This window comes from Manacus vitellinus, unplaced genomic scaffold, assembly GCF_001715985.3.
Source record: "Manacus vitellinus isolate BGI_N305 unplaced genomic scaffold, ASM171598v3 scaffold_3_pilon, whole genome shotgun sequence".
NCBI lineage: Eukaryota > Metazoa > Chordata > Aves > Passeriformes > Pipridae > Manacus > Manacus vitellinus.
Genome location: NW_021940535.1, coordinates 35,397,515 through 35,413,326, shown reverse-complemented (window position 1 = coordinate 35,413,326; position 15,812 = coordinate 35,397,515). Strand labels below are relative to the sequence as shown.

The 15,812-nt window shown below is 38.7% G+C and overlaps 1 protein-coding gene across 1 annotated transcript in view; it reads left to right on the top strand.

Moving 5' to 3' along the window:
* Positions 1–14,466, top strand: part of ST8SIA6 (ST8 alpha-N-acetyl-neuraminide alpha-2,8-sialyltransferase 6) — a 44,918-nt gene extending 30,452 nt beyond the window's left edge. The window contains 2 exon segments of the mRNA XM_029961707.1: positions 2,129–2,601; positions 6,842–14,466. Coding sequence (XP_029817567.1) covers positions 2,129–2,597 — 469 coding nt within the window. The 3' untranslated portion in view covers positions 2,598–2,601; positions 6,842–14,466.
* The last annotated feature ends 1,346 nt before the right edge of the window (positions 14,467–15,812 follow it).

Genomic DNA, 15,812 nt, shown 5'->3' with positions numbered 1-15,812 from the left:
ATTGATTCAGGGATAGAATTTCATTTTTTGGAATGAGTACTAACTACGTTAATGCTTACCTGGACCTTTTTGATTTAAATGAAGATGAATTATTGCTTTCCCAAAAATAGATTTAGCTCATTGATGTTAGCAGGGCTGCACAAGAACATGAGGAAGGAAAAGTGTCCAATGACTCAGCATCCTTGATGACTACTGACCTGATCTATGATTTGTCTGGGCTTGATCAAAGTGTTCTGCCACAAATGACCTCATTTTTTAGCCACATTAAGGCACAACAGGGTTAATAGGAGTTACACTGAAGATAATAGGAACTAAACCTGTGTAAGGGTGAAAAGAGATCATAAGAGGACTTCAGAATTTAAAAAAAATATTTATTTAAATATTCAGAGAAGACTATAAATGCTTTGGAAGAAGGAGCAGGAAACAACTTGGTACCGTTTAGCAGAACTAAGTTGGTTTCATCTTTCAGAAGACCTATTCTGACATTATACCCTGTAATTTCTAATTCTGTGTTTGCATACCAGGTTCATCTAATGTTATTATTGTTAAGGTTAATCAGCGTTTGAACTGTGTCTGTCAGGGTGTACGATGTAGGTGAACTCTGTTGGAGAAAAGGACAGTTCTAATGTGTCCTAATGGAACTGGGCTACACTTCTCCTTACAGTGGCAGAGCTGGAAAGAAGGACAAGACAAAGTTGGGTTGTCCAGGTTTCTAGCTAAGGAAGAACAGACATGTGAGTTCTGTCCTGGGGGCCCTTTATGTACTTTACTCTAAGTAGAAATAGAGAAATTCTTGGAGTAGAGGCCAGAAATTCAGCCTTCAGCCACTTTTCCTAGATGTAGGCTCAGGTGTTTCTTGCTTGTTTTGGCTGTGTGACTCTTGCATGCACAGAGGCTCAGGGTCAACAGGAGGGCCTGAGTCTTTCTCATTCATTTTGTTTCAGAGTCTGGTGATAATGGCACTTTTCTGGGAAGCAGAAGCTGTAAGTTTAAACCCCTTCAGGCTGAGAAGGGCTGTATCACTCCTTGCACGAATTCAGTTGTGCAAGAGGTAACTGATAATTCCTCTGTGAGGGTTTTCAATGGAAATGGCAGTAGCTGCTGTCCTCTGTCTTGAAGTGCTGCATGAGAAGAGGGTTTGAACCTGCTCAAGTTGTGAAGGGAAGTGAAACCAATTTTTCCAGTTTCTGTTGGAGCCTTCGTGAAAAGTGGGCTCTGGTAGCCCTTAAAAAGTGAAAATACACTGCTCAAATAGACAACTCCCTACAAAAGAGGACTCAGTGCTTTGAATCCCAAAGGCAGTGCAAGTACAAGTTCAAGTGATTCAGAATAGTGAGATCTATAGAGGACATGAGTTGAGTGATACCCTTTCTTGTATCACTTCTTGGATAACTTGTGAATTTCACTATTCAGTATTTGAGAGCACCAAATTTGAATTATACAGTAGTGACAGCTAAGTCTCTTTGCTGTTGGGGACCGAAAGCAGCCAAGAATGAATGCTCTTCATTTGTGAAGTTAGAGCTCTAAGTCTTTCTAGATCTCTATATGTTCCCTTGGTAGTCGAAGCATATAAACAGACATGCCTGTATTTTTAGCTATTTTAAGAGTATATCAAATGCAAGTAAAACACTACGAAACCTGAGCACACACTAATCTTTAACGCTCACATACATCCTTGTATTTCCACACAGGGCAGACACACAGATTCTGAAGAGAGATTATTTTATACCTATTGATGTAAGAAATATGCAGTACATATCTTAGTGCATGTAGGTTTAAATAGAGGAAGTATTAATGCAGTATTTTTTTTGAATTCTCCTTTGAAATTTCTTGAATCAATCAATTCTATAAACAGGTCCTAGTCACATTAGCAGTGATTTTGATCTGCATCAGTAGCTCCTGTGTTGCCAATTCAGTCCTGTGTAGTGTGTTCTTATTATACAATAGTCCAATTTTCATAACTGCACATATGACAGTGTATAATAGGGTGATATAAATTTGCAGTATAGACAGGCTGAACTGGTGCAGCAGAGTTCATAACTTGTTTATGCCAGTGCATTTGTGGTGTTTTGGTCTGTAATATTTATATCAATAGTACATTCCATTCCTAAAATGTTGTACTTTGCAGATACAACAAGCTAAATGAAAAGAAGACAGAATTTCTGGAAAACATTGCCGTCTATGGAGATGCTTTTCTTTTATTGCCAGCATTTTCCTTCAGAAGCAACACAGCCACTTCTTTTAAAGTATATCACACTCTGAAAGAGTTCAAAGCAACCCAAAGGGCAATATTTTTTCATCCCACTTATCTGAAAAGTCTTGCCCAGTTCTGGAGAACTAAGGGTGTGAAAGCCTACCGGCTGTCATCTGGTTTTATGATCACTAGTGCTGCTCTTGAGCTATGTGAGAATGTGAAGCTTTATGGCTTCTGGCCTTTTTCAAAATCCACAGAGAAGATGCCAATCAGCCACCACTATTATGACAACCAACTGCCTAAACCGGGCTTCCATGCAATGCCCAAAGAATACAACCAGATCCTTCAGCTTCATGGCAAAGGCATTTTGAAGTTGCAGTTTGGTAAATGTGAATCAGACTAAAAAGGTAGGTCCCATTCTTATCACATAAAATGTCTTTATTTCTGTAATGAGTCAAGGGTCTACTCTTTCTTAGAGAGACGTTTCTACCTTACACTCAATGAAAGTTGTGTTCCTAAATAAGTGAAAGTTTGGAGCTTTGTAAATAAATATGTATCACAGAGCTGAGAAATGTTTTCTAATTGTGAGCATTAGATGGGAAGCATAGCTAAATACAGATTATCCCCATAAATCACAGACAGTCAGTACTGTCACCTTATCTCAGATATATGTCTCTACCAACCTATGTTTACTTTGGTATCAGTTCCCAGGAACCAGCCCCCTTTGAGAATCGCTTTATTAAAAACATTCACATATTGTGATCTACAAGAGAAGACACCTAATCCTGGCACAGCCTTTCCAGATGTATACAGGAAGCACAGTAAGGATTAAGATTGCTCCATGAAGGAGTAGCATGCATGTGGCCTTGTTCCCTCTTGTTAGGTAAAAATCAGAGCAGTGTGCTCTTGCATCCTGGGGCTGCAGAACAGTGTGTGGGCAGCAGTGAGGAAGCTGCTATACAGTACAGCAGACCTCGCTGAGGATTTTACCTTGAGGCAGTTCAGAATCTGGGAGTTTGAAATACGGGAGGAAGTGTCATTCTTTTTCCTCTGTCCTTTCTATCTGTCCCATCCCCCTTGGACCTCTGCCTTCTGTGTATTGCCTCAGAGAAATGCAGCACAGTCTGACCTTTGACCTTGAGCCAGTTTACTGTGTACAGACTACAGATGACTCTGAAAAGATTTGTCAACGTTTTCAATCTTGATTTGCCCTGTTGACAAAATAAGACCAATTTGTATAAATACTTCTTCATCTTTTAAGCTAACTCAAAAATTCCTGAGCTCAAAATACTGTTGTCAGATTTGCCTTTCAGAGAACTCCATTTTTCCAGGGGGTTCAAGTTAATATAACAGTAAGTGACGTGTACAATAGAACTGCCATTGTATAGAATATGCTTTAATTTTACTGATGTAATCTCATGACTGTATTACTCAAGTTAAATAAATTAAAATAACATCATCTTGTTCAAGCCGGAAATTTTAAGTTTAAAAGCTAAGGGCTTTTCTTCTGGCTAGATTCTAAAATGTATTTGAAAATATCCTTTGTTGATATCTAGAAAACATGCTACCAAAGATACATTCACACTTGGTTTATTATTGCAAAGTTTTAAAATAGGAGATTGCTAGTACCAAGAAGGCACAATTTTATTTAGTTTCAGGTTTTTTTTTAAAAATGCAGAACTAAACTGCTCTCCTAGATTATTAAAATAATATAAAACCTGTGAGAAGGGACCCAGAATCCATCTAGTGAATCCGCTCTCCTATTCTGTGGCAAGAGATTACCTAGGAGGAAGTAAATTGTATATGCATGCAGTTTCATGTGGCAAAGGTATGCTTTTTTACTTGTGAAAAGTTGCAGTATATTGGAAAGGTTAAGAAATACGTAATGTATTTTTCTTAGTCACTAAGCTGTTAATACCCAACAGTTTCCATTTTATTTATTATTCCTTTAATATAAATCCCTGGAGACATAACTGTGTAATTTTAATTGTAGTAACTACATCAACTAAGAAAATGAAAGACAGCTCTTTAGAAATACTTACTCTAGAGAGAAGTAGATAGAAGCTACAAAAATGTTTAAGCATCTGTATCTGTTAATTAAATGCTGTCCTTGCTTGACAGACTGAAGATCATTTATGTGGCTAAATTTGCAAAATAAGCTGTAAAGAAAAAAAAATGCCACAAGAAAAATAAGTTGTGCTACCCTAATTTACCCTTATATTTCCAAAGAGAAAAAAACAAAGAAATTAAATGCTTTCAGTATGAGCTACCATTCTGTTAGTATTATCAACTATTAGAGGTAATTGAAATTCTATAATGACGGTATTTCACTGAAGATGACCTTTTCTAAAAGTTGAACAATCTCCTTTCTCTTTTCAATTTCCCTTTTATGTTCTCCCTGCTCCATGTTCTTCCTATTACTGGGTATCCGAAGGTTCGTTACACCCCTGGGTGCCCATAGAAGGCTCAGGCAGAACTTTTCTCACATATCACTGGGACACAAAGGTTTGTTGCTGTAAATAGGAAGTGAAGGAAGCTGCTCTGCTGCAAGCACCTATAGGGAGAGTATAAATGCATCCCAGTGAATCATTTTTGGCAATATTGCTCCTAAACACCATCCTTGCCATTGAAAAGGTGAACTTTTCTTATTGGACAGGGAGAATTGCCATATGTTAGAACCTTGTAGAGTCCCTCAACCTGGGAGATTCCATCTGCCTTAATATCTGCTCCTGCACATTTCTGATTATGTTCAACAGACATGTACATGGTTTCAGTACAGTAGGTGCATACCTATCACAAAGGGTGAAATGTAAAATGCAACATCAGCAAAATCTTGAAATGTAATTAAAATAATGGTCTTTATTATTTTGTATTAGATTACCAAATCATTTTTGCTATGGCCCTGCAGCTGAAGGAAGTCTTGTTTGTTCATTGGTTTAACCTGATAAGCCTGAAGGGCATGTCATTAGCTTCAAGTAAACATAGGTTCAAGGAGGGGAAATGACCTGATTCATATTTAAAAATAGAAAGAAAAATCTGATTAGAAAAATTGTCAGATGATAAATTAATCAGACTGGCATGAATTTGATTGCCCAGAAGCCTGGTTAAAATGCAGATTTTGTCTGACCAAGAATCCATCAGGTTTACTGTTTGCTAGAAAAAGACAGCAGGGAAGATAGGTATGTGGGTTTTTGACATACAGAACAGTAACATTAAGCAGCTGCTCAGAGGAGTCAGTCAACAAAAAACACACCAAAAGAAAGAATGAAACTGAGACCCTGAACCTGGGGAAGAAAAGGACTGAGCAGAAGGACTGAGGGAGGAGAGGCTGAGCAGAGGTGTGCTCATGCTTAGGAAGTAAGAACTGCTGAACCTTCGGCTGTGTGAGTGTATCTTACCTGGAAAGTAAAAATTAGGTATGGGGCTTTTTAATTCCAACCAGACGATTAAATGCCATCTATTTCTGAGAGAGAGCAGCAGTGACTCCCTCCACTCAAGGTGGAACTAGCAGATCAGCATCCTGTAGAGCAGAGGGCTGCCTGCTTACTTGCACAGGAATTAAGATCAAAGAGGACTGTTTTGTTCCAAACTCTGTCAGCTCGTAATATTTTTTTAATCTTGAAATTTGCTGCAATATAAGTAAGTGATAAATACAGTTATACATAACCTATTTATAACAGTAGAATACCAACATAAGCTTAAATTCTGCTGAAATTCTTTTATGCTTGTGGTGTCTCAGTGTAGCTAGAGAAATATGAACTGCCTCACAGTTCACTTCTAATTACTTTGAGAAAAATGATACCACATTTTAAAAGAAGGACTCCTGTAGATTCCTGTCAGGCTGACAGATTTCAACCTATCCTTGACTTTAGCAAATATTATCCAGCATGAAATTATTAGATATATGTAATATTGAGAAGAAGGTCTTCTGCGATAGCACCCATGCAGTGCAGCTTTTAAGCACACACTTTGCTCATGCATTCAGTGAACGAAGTTAAGCGTTAAGAATGTCAGTAATGAAACAAGTGGAGATGGGTTGCTTCTGTTTCAATTAAAACCCACCAGAATAGAAAAATATAGATTAAATCAAATTAGAATTTATGTTAGATTTCAATTCAAATGAAAAAGTATTTACAGATCTCCAAGGGTTTTGTTTGGTTTTCCACAGCAGAACTATCCTGTTGAAGACACAGAATCATTTCAATCTTTAGCTAATTCAAAATATGATTAAGATACTATAATTTAGAATATCTCCATATTCAGATTAGCAGTGGATGTGTTCCCATGAAGATACTGGTTAGACCCAGCCATGGTTAGCTTAGGAAGCCTGAAGAGGGTGATGCAGGTGGGGTAGGTGTGAGCAGTTCTGGGGTTATTCAAATGAAGGAACCCTCCTTCAGAAAGAGCAAGTGCTCAAGCTAGACCAGGCACTAGCAGTCCAGCTTACCCAGGAGAATTTTGTGAGCTGATGATTCTGTATAATAGATCTCAAAAGACTCACAGTCTGAAATAAGGATGAAAAAGCATCCTTGCAGAGGGTGCAATGCATACACAGAAGAGAAAGCTATTGGCTTATTTCAAGTATAGCAAGCAGTTTTTCTACTATACAAGGAATATCAATAACATATTTTATTGTTTTAATTCCAGGGTGATGATCCTAAGGAATACAATTTCTGTGTATCTCAGCAGTTCTGTGTTGGATTTGATCTGATGTGATTTTGTGAGCATTAAACTGCATTATTACAATAGAGAAATATTTTACACTTGGAGAGAAAAGGTGGTGATTTTTTCACACAGTGACTGCTACATTTATGAATTTTGAGTAATCATTTTTAAAATACAAAGTAATGATTATTTGGAAAATTCTGAAACTCCTGGCTATTGGTTTAATTGTAGCAAAGCACAATCTCAGGATGGTGGCAACATGTGACATTCATCATGTTTTGCTTCTTAAAGGATCATTAAAATATTTTGATATAAGATCTCTGTTTTTGTTGGTGGCTGCATGAGTTGGCAGTGAACATTTTCAATTAAGAACTTGATCCTGTAAATACTGACATTTGTCTAATGCAAAAAGTGATGAGAAGAGCTACAAAGGAGTAATTAATTCAGAGCCATGTCATTCTTAGCTTGTCCAAGGCTTCACAGATGATAAAATCCCTCAGGTTAGAGATAGTCAAGTGGTTTATGGGCTTTCATTTTGTGGGCAATAGGTAATGCTGTGGATTTAATGGGCTTTCCTTTTGTGAGCAATAAATGATGCTGTGGGTTTAATAGGATCATTCATGTGAGTGATGTTAATTTTGGGAACACATGTATGAAGGACCAGAGCTGTACAGTTATTTATAAACCACTCTTCTTGCTTGTGTTCCTGTCTAAGGTCCAGTTCAGCTCCAAATGAGGACAATGAACTAGGTTTTATGCTACAACCCCCAGAGTCCTGGTAGGGCATGACTTTGCACATATTCCTGCCATCCCAACTGTGTGTCTTGGCTGATACATGAGATGGAATTTTCATTAGAAAGATGATAGGTACCAAACCTTTAATTTCTTCTATTTCTTTTCACCTAGTATAGCTCTTATCAATATGCAACTACAGATAAGGAAACTGCAGTAAGCATTATTAGAAGAATGTTCCTCTTACAATCAACCCCAAACTCTTCTATACCGGGGCATATGAGAAAAGTGACTACACTCACTTAATTTATAACCTATGAAGTTCTTGAGCTTTCAGTTTTCCATATGGTCCAAGGATACATGTGGAGCAACATTCTGCAACGAAAGAAAGTGAATCACATTAACATTTGCAGGAGCTGTGACAAGCAGTTGTGCCCTAGCTATGGCTGCTTGTATGTTACTGCTTATATGCTTGTATGTTCTACTGCAGGAAAAAGAAAAACAACAACCAACCAAGCAAACAAAAAATTGTAATAACCAGATTCTGTTAAAAGAAGAGTTTCACTGACTTTTTTTGAGTATCCTTTGAATGCTCAGTTCAAAGATAGTGTCCTTCTCCTCCTTTTACAGCCAGATACTTTCAGGTATTTTATTTACTAAAACTCCTTTTGCTAGTGCAGCATTAAATTCCAAATAAACTGATTTAAAGAGCTTTCAGTATTCCACTCCTTGAGGATTATATCTGCAAAATTATTCCCACTTAAATGAATTGAACTTTATAAAATAAGGTTCAAAAAGACCTTTTGAATTGATAGTTCATAAGAGCATTACTTTAGTGTTGTAATATTTGAAAGCTTACCTTGCAGCAGTTTTATAATCACGTAAACACTCCCAAAAGTATTAGAATCAATCATTATGGTTACAGGTCTGTTGGTTGAGACACATTCAACATCTGGATCCATTTCCATGATAATGATATCATAATGATATCAGAAGCCTGTACTACTCCTACTCCAGCAGAAGTGTCCATAAATCCTGGTTGCAAATATCAGCAGTAAAGTCAATTTCCAAAAATAAGGGGTTTTAAAAAATATATAGTGCTTTGGGGCATTAACTGATGGCACTAATACACGTGTGAACCTCTGAATGTCAGTAGGGCTTTTAACAGAAACAAAATAGCAGAACTGAGTCGATGGGTCCATCTGCATTACCAGCTGGTGACTGAAAGAGGCAAGCACAATAGTTTGATTCACTCTGATCTGTTCTGGTTCCAGCACCACACATCCACATTTTTTCTTCACCAGTAGTAAGATTTTTGTCATTTTCTGGCCACAGGCACCTGCTACTTATGTGTAGAGAGCTGGCTGCTGCAAGAACCTGTATCCACGTTATGAGTGTTATGGATGGTTGCCTACTGCAACATCCTAGTTATAGATCAGAGACAAATTTGTTCCCAGAAGAGCTCCTCCTATGCCATACATCACTCACATGGACTGCCCCTGAGTGTTTGTAGCTGGAAGCTGTGCAAAGTGATGTAGTTGTCCTTTGGGTGATGCAAACAGCCCAGGTTGAGAAAAAATATGCCATATTTCAAAGGCACACCTGTGTTCAGGTAAGGACCGTAGCTTATTCCAGCGCAGTGGGATGATCTTGGCTGTGTAGCAGCTACATGGTTTGTCTTGGGGAAAATTCATACATCTTTTAGAGGTTCTTGCATCTGTTGTGTCCAGAACAGTTTCAAGTGGTGGATCAAGGGTTGGACTTGATGATCTCAGAGGTCCCTTCCAACACAACTGATTCTATGATTCTAAGTGCTCCATGTGTACGTAGAGATAATGCAAAGAGCATCATTTATTGCTCAGGCTAAATTCAGTTAAATACTTGGCATGAGTAAAGGGACAAAACTTGCTTGTGTGAAGTTGAAGATGGGGAGAGGAGAAAGTGAAATTTATTTGCAGCAGAGACACTTGTTAGTTAGCACCATATTGCATTATCTCAGTGAATAAATCTAAATAGTGTACCATGACCCACCATGAAGAGCTGTTACTGTGTGCCTGGACTATTTCTGTGCAGCTATGTTATTTAAAACACACATGTACTGGTAACTGGAAAGATTATTGGAATACATTTTAAGAGAGGTTTAACCAAACAGAAGAAAGTTATTCTAGCTTCCTTGATGAGGAAAGATCTTAACTGAAGAAATGTGATGTAGCACTCAAATGAGAGCAAATGGAAAGCTCTGTAGCATGGACAGACACTTTGACTTTTTAGCACTGTTTCCACAGAGTTTAAACTTGCCGTTGACCTGAAGACCTGATCTTTCATGCTCTCAAAGCCCTCAGTGATTTGTGTGGAGCATAGGACTGATAAGAAGTGCATGGAGGAATTGTTAGCCTTTCTTACCCTGTTCTACAGAATGCTCTTAACTCCTTCTAGAATAAAAATATGCCCTGTTGGGCTTTAGATTAAGAACCTCAGGCCTTGCTCCAGACATGAAGTTATTATGAGATATTAGTTGCATCCACTTTTCTCTACAAGAGTGCAGACCTTGTACTCAGCTTTATTATAGCTACTGGTGCTGTGTGCTTGGTGGCTGGGTTGTGTTAATTTGTGCACAGACTGGAAAGCTAATAGTGGCATTTCTGTGTGACAGGGTAGAGTTAGATTGATCAAGACTTGCTAAAGTACACTCACTGTGGGAAATTATGTTTTCCTGGGTAGCTGAATAAATTATCTCTCATTTATTTTACATCTGTGCCAGGTTAATGTTGAATAAATGGGTTTTGTATCTGGCTCAGAATGCTTATGACACTTTTGCAAGACTGAGCCAACTACAGTTTTGATTAAGGATTCTTGTCTAAAAGTTAGGAAGGACCTTTCAGTTCCCTCTATTTCACATGAGGAATATTCATTTTTAGGGTTTGTGGGCCTCCACTGCTGTCACATGCTGTGGAATGAATATTGAGATTAAATGGTTTTCTAAATATAGAGACACTGACAACATGCTAATAGTTCCATTGTACCTCTACAGAGGCTGACAGTGTCCTTGCACATGACTGCATCACAGCATTATTACATTAAAGCCTGATTGGCTGCTTTTATTCCTTCTTCTCCCCTTAATCTCTAATGTTGCATCTTCCTTTAGGATCCAGTGCTGCCTTGAGTTGGTTTCTTGTCTTTCCCCATGGAGTACTATTTAGTCCTGTGTAGTGTCTGTTAGGGAATTTGTGTGATTATGAATCAAATGCTGCTATGCTTGCAGCATAGTAAAACATACTTTAAGTGACTTGGTTTACACTTCAAGGAAGGCAGCTTGGTGGGATATTCATGTTGCCTAACTGGAGGTGCTAAATTTGGTCTGTAGCTGCATGGTGACTTAAACTGTAATGCCTGGCTACACAGTCCAGTTCTCATTCTTGTGCTGCACCCCTTCCTTTGTGCTGTCTCTGGCTCTTGCCTGATCCTACACTCAGCTGTTGTGGCACACTGAGATGGCAAAACCCTAACATGGTAACAGAAAGAGAAAATTTGTTCATGCTAAGAGAGCCAGAGGAATTCAGACTCAAAAGAAAGGAAGAGATGAGACCATGCAGGTGGGATCATAGGAACACAACAGGGGCCATTTGTTATCTGACAGCTGTTGGGCAGGTCCAGTGGTTCCCTGAGTGCAGAAGTAAAAACCTCTGGGGATCTTCCTGGTCAGAAGGGAGAGATGGGCTCTTGCAAGGGGGGATCGCAGCATGACAGCTGTTCTGGTGGGCAGGAGCCCGTCTCTCCCTGTGGTGCCAAAAGATGATGAAGGTACCTACACTAAGAACTCTAGGTGTTTACACTGCTTGATTATTGCTCCCCCTTCTCTCTTTACAATTACAGTCATTTTAACAAGCTGTTCACCACAAAAAGATTCAGAAATGATAAGTATAAAAAATTCTCAGTTCACTGATGGTAAACTTATATAAACTTGCTTATTATTCAGCATGCCTTTGCTATCAATCACTTCTAATCCTAGCATCTCAAACAGCATCTGCAGAGAACAGAGCTGCATGAGGTCTAGAGGGTTTGAGACCAGTTACTCTCACTTTGATTTTCTTTCCTTTGTACAGTAGTGAGATGACTGACCTTAGCACCATGCTTGAAACAAGATGAAATTCTCTGTCCTGTGTGATTTGAGAAAGGGAACTAAATTATCTAGGTGACCTAGAACGCTCTGTGGATCCCAAAATTAGTAGCAAAATATTCCTGCTGTTATGTATTATTTGATTTTGTTCAGCGCAAGTATCTGGATAAGTTAATTGGTCTGGGTTAATTGATCATGTACACCTTGAGCCTGCACAGACTCTGTGATGGAGCTACAGCCTGACATAGCAATCTTTTTTTGTCCTGTCACTTGCTGACCTGGGACAAATCTGTGGAGGGAGATCCTGAATATCCATGCAGCAGCTTCTCCAGGGACTCTCAGGTGCACAAAGCACACATCCACTTGTGTACAGGAGTCTGTGTGAGATCAAGCCCAAGGAATATTCTCTGGAGTGCTTTATTCTGAAACAACTCAATGTAAAATAGCTGATAGCTGCTTGTTGCACACTCTGGAGCAGCAGACTTCTTGCACATGAGCCTTTTCATTAATGTATCTTAGTCTGAAATATTCAAAGCCAGGTAATCCTTCCTCTTGTGGTACTTCAGCAGCTGGTTTCTTTAATCTCTAGGTCTGCTAGCCAGCAACACTGACAAGGGGATGGGTATTTACCATAGAAACCCAACTCTCTTTATTTGGAATTCTGTCATTTTAAGCAAGAAAATTATCCTTCTCTGAGTTTCAAAGGCTGCTGATCTCTCAGGGTAGCATGGGGAAATCCATTAGGTTTTCCAGCTACAGCATACAACAAGTGTGCAGATTTATATTTATTAAGCTTTGTTCCAGATTTTCATAAAGTGTTTCTTAATTGGCTCAAAATTATCATTATGATCAAGTAGAGCATGAAACACTCTGCAGCATGCCACTAAACAAAGGAACTATTGATATTATTTAGTGGTCTTCTTTCATAAATGCGCATTTCACAGTACCTTCCTATTCTGGGAATGCCAGCTCACCAAGGGAATGACCCCAGGTTACTGGGTGATCGTGCACTGGTCCAGCTGCAGTAGCAGCCTGTGAGTATGCTCTTGGTGTCAAGCAAATTCCAGCAATGCAAGAGCTTAACGTGGTAGGAGTACACCAGCTTGAGTTTCCTATAGACCAGGGAGTAAATGTAGTACTGTGGTGTGTGATAATTGAGCTCACGTCATTCTGTGCACAAACAATAACTGCCCTTTTGTAGCAGGTGTTGGCAAATACTAGTTTAAGGATGAAAAGAGTCTGGCTGTGCAATACAAGAAGGAGTGGGATCCTCGTGTTGCAATCAAATGAACAGTCAAGTCTGTCTCTTGCTAAATCCTGATGTACCTTCAGCAATACATCAGTGTTTGTTGCTACACCTAGTACTGCTGTGTCTCATCTTTTTTCATCCCTTTTCTCCAGTGAGGGAGAAAACTCACAATGCATGATGGAAGTATTTAATGATCCCACCATGTGTTCATGGTATCAAGGCAAGAGCCCATCAGAATGAATCATGCTAATGGTGGTGACAGGATAGCCTACTCTAAGACAATATTGCTGGTTTTAAATTCCTCACTATTCACTTTAGTCCCTGACAAGAGGAGATTCTTCACAGCAAGTCTGTAGTTCAACAACCTGCTAGGCTTCTCAGCTCTTGAATTGGCTGTGATGTTTCCCTAGAAACACCTCCTCCTTGGTGTACTTATTGTCAGTGCTTACAATGCAAACCCATTCCTAAATTCTTGTGACACTGAAGTATAACAACTAACATTTCTGCATGTTTTATATGCACATTTTATATAGTAGCTTCATATGTATTCTTCATGTTAATATTCTTGATATTCTTTTCTTTGAGTGCCTAATTAAAATTATTTTAAATATTCATTATATTTTATGCCACCAGAGTAAAGTGTGTGGGAAGTTACATAATGTCACCTAAAAAACGGTGATGCAAGCCAAAATAATTTTAAGGGTATCTGACTGATTTCTGGAGGAGTATTTTCACTAGTCATTTGGACACTTGCTTCTTAGGTCTACCTTTCTAAGATGGGTCTAAGAGGCCACCTCTGCTTCTAATTTAGTTCAAGATCTGCAAGTGAGAAGACAGGTGAATGGAGAGGTCCTGCACAGGGCTGCTCCTAAGGGATGGCAAATGTGTGGTTTTTCTTTTCAGAGACTGTTCCATGTGTTAAAATGTAATTCCATAAAGTTGTCATGATAGCTTTTGCCCAGAAGTTTTATTGTCTCTTAAAATGTGTATTGTTTGCATTCATTTTAGCTCCATTCTTTTCAGTGCAATTATCAAAGCAGAGCTTATTCCCCATGGAGCTGGTACAACTGTGCTCCTCCACATGCTCCAAGCTCTGTGTGAAGCTGCTAGTGTAGGCTCTGCTACTGCTGTTCCAAAAAGGTTCCTCAAATTCTCTCAATGCTGAACTTAATTTATGTTTTCAGATGTGAACTTGATATTGTCCGAGTAGAATGTGTGCAGCGTAATATAGAAATGTCTCTGCACAGGGTTTAGGAGGAGGCAGGAGCCCCTCAGCTGTGTGTGTGCTTTTATTACAGAAAACCAAGATAAAGTTGTATTGTTGAGTCATCTGTTACAGCTCATTTAATTTGTACTTTGTTTTCATGTTTTAAGTGCCTGATGATTTTTTGTCAAGGAGTCAATGGTTTCACTGTTATAACGCATACTTAGAATTCTGTACTTGTTACCTATTCTGTAATAGAATATTTTTGCAATTTCTGTTTGGAAATAAAGACTTATTAGGCATAATTGTGGGGGTGTTATTCTTTTGTGAACTCCTGTGACTAAGCAATCAGAAATCAGTCTTCTGAGGCAGCAGCACAGAAAATGCATTAGTCTGATTCTTCTGCAGCAGTATTAGCAACTGACAGTAGGAAGGCAGACAGTTCCTTAAAATTGTGCAAGGAAAAAAGCAAACTGTGCTTAAAAGCAGGTAGAAGAGAGGGGGTTGGGGCACTGGTGTGTGTATGAGTATCTGTTGCTTAAATAATATCTCCATGTGATTTCAGTCTTTCCTGTTCTTGAATGGCAACACAGTTAACCATCTTCTCTTGTTACTTCAAATGACTTGAAATACTTTTCGGAAATTATTTATTGAAGAAAAATCAAATGAGGAAAGGAACCAAACACATTTGAAAACTATCTCTAAAAATAACTGAACATTTTGAAAACAATGATTACTGAAAAATGTTAAAACCACTGATGCAAAAGTTTTTCATGCAAAATACCATGAATGCATGTCTGATAGATGTGTATCTAGTAGATTTCTACACGTTTTAGTGTCTTATGTGGTTTTTTTTTCTTAATATAGGTTTTTGTCACATACACAGATACTTACAGTGAACAAATTTCAAAAAGATAAAGTTCAGAGAAAGAATTTTCCCTCCAAGCACTTACTTTTTACTTTTGGACAGAAGGCAGCCGTATAACTTCTGTGCTACTTACTGCGACTTCTCCAAATAGAAGCTGACTGCCTCATTAAATCAGGTCAAATATGTACATGCAGCTGTTTTGTGAGGAGGACTATTATCCTTTAGGGCCCTCTAGGGACTGAGCTGCAATTGGCAAATTTTATTGCAGACGGAACAGAGGGTTAGAACTGAAAACTTTTATTTGGCCTCACAGACCATCAAGTGGCTTCTGCCCAAAGATTAAGATTGGATCTCTGTGGCCTCCCTCCTTCCCATAGTGTATGAGTCTTTTACAGATGATCAAAATCAAAAAGTTTCTTTTGTTTGTTGTGCTGACATCTGGAATTGCATATATAAGTGATGCAGATGCAAATGTGTACTCATATTCAGAGCAGTTTCTAAAGCAGAAGTGTGGTTTCTGCCGTGGAAAGTAGGTGTCTTAGATTGAGCTTATCCATCTCAAATATTTATGAACAGCCAAATGTTGACAGAGCAACACTGCCTGGTGATCAGAACTGCTTGGTTCAAATGCAGAATAACTGAGTGCTGCCCTAGACAAAGCGTTGCCTTTTCCTCATCTCTTGCTTAGAAGGGGAGCAGTCTGGGAAAAGGCAGCTGGGCAAGAGGAGAGTGGGAGGAAAGCCACTGTGTACTGAGGTTGTGCCTGTCAAACAGTTGTTGTAC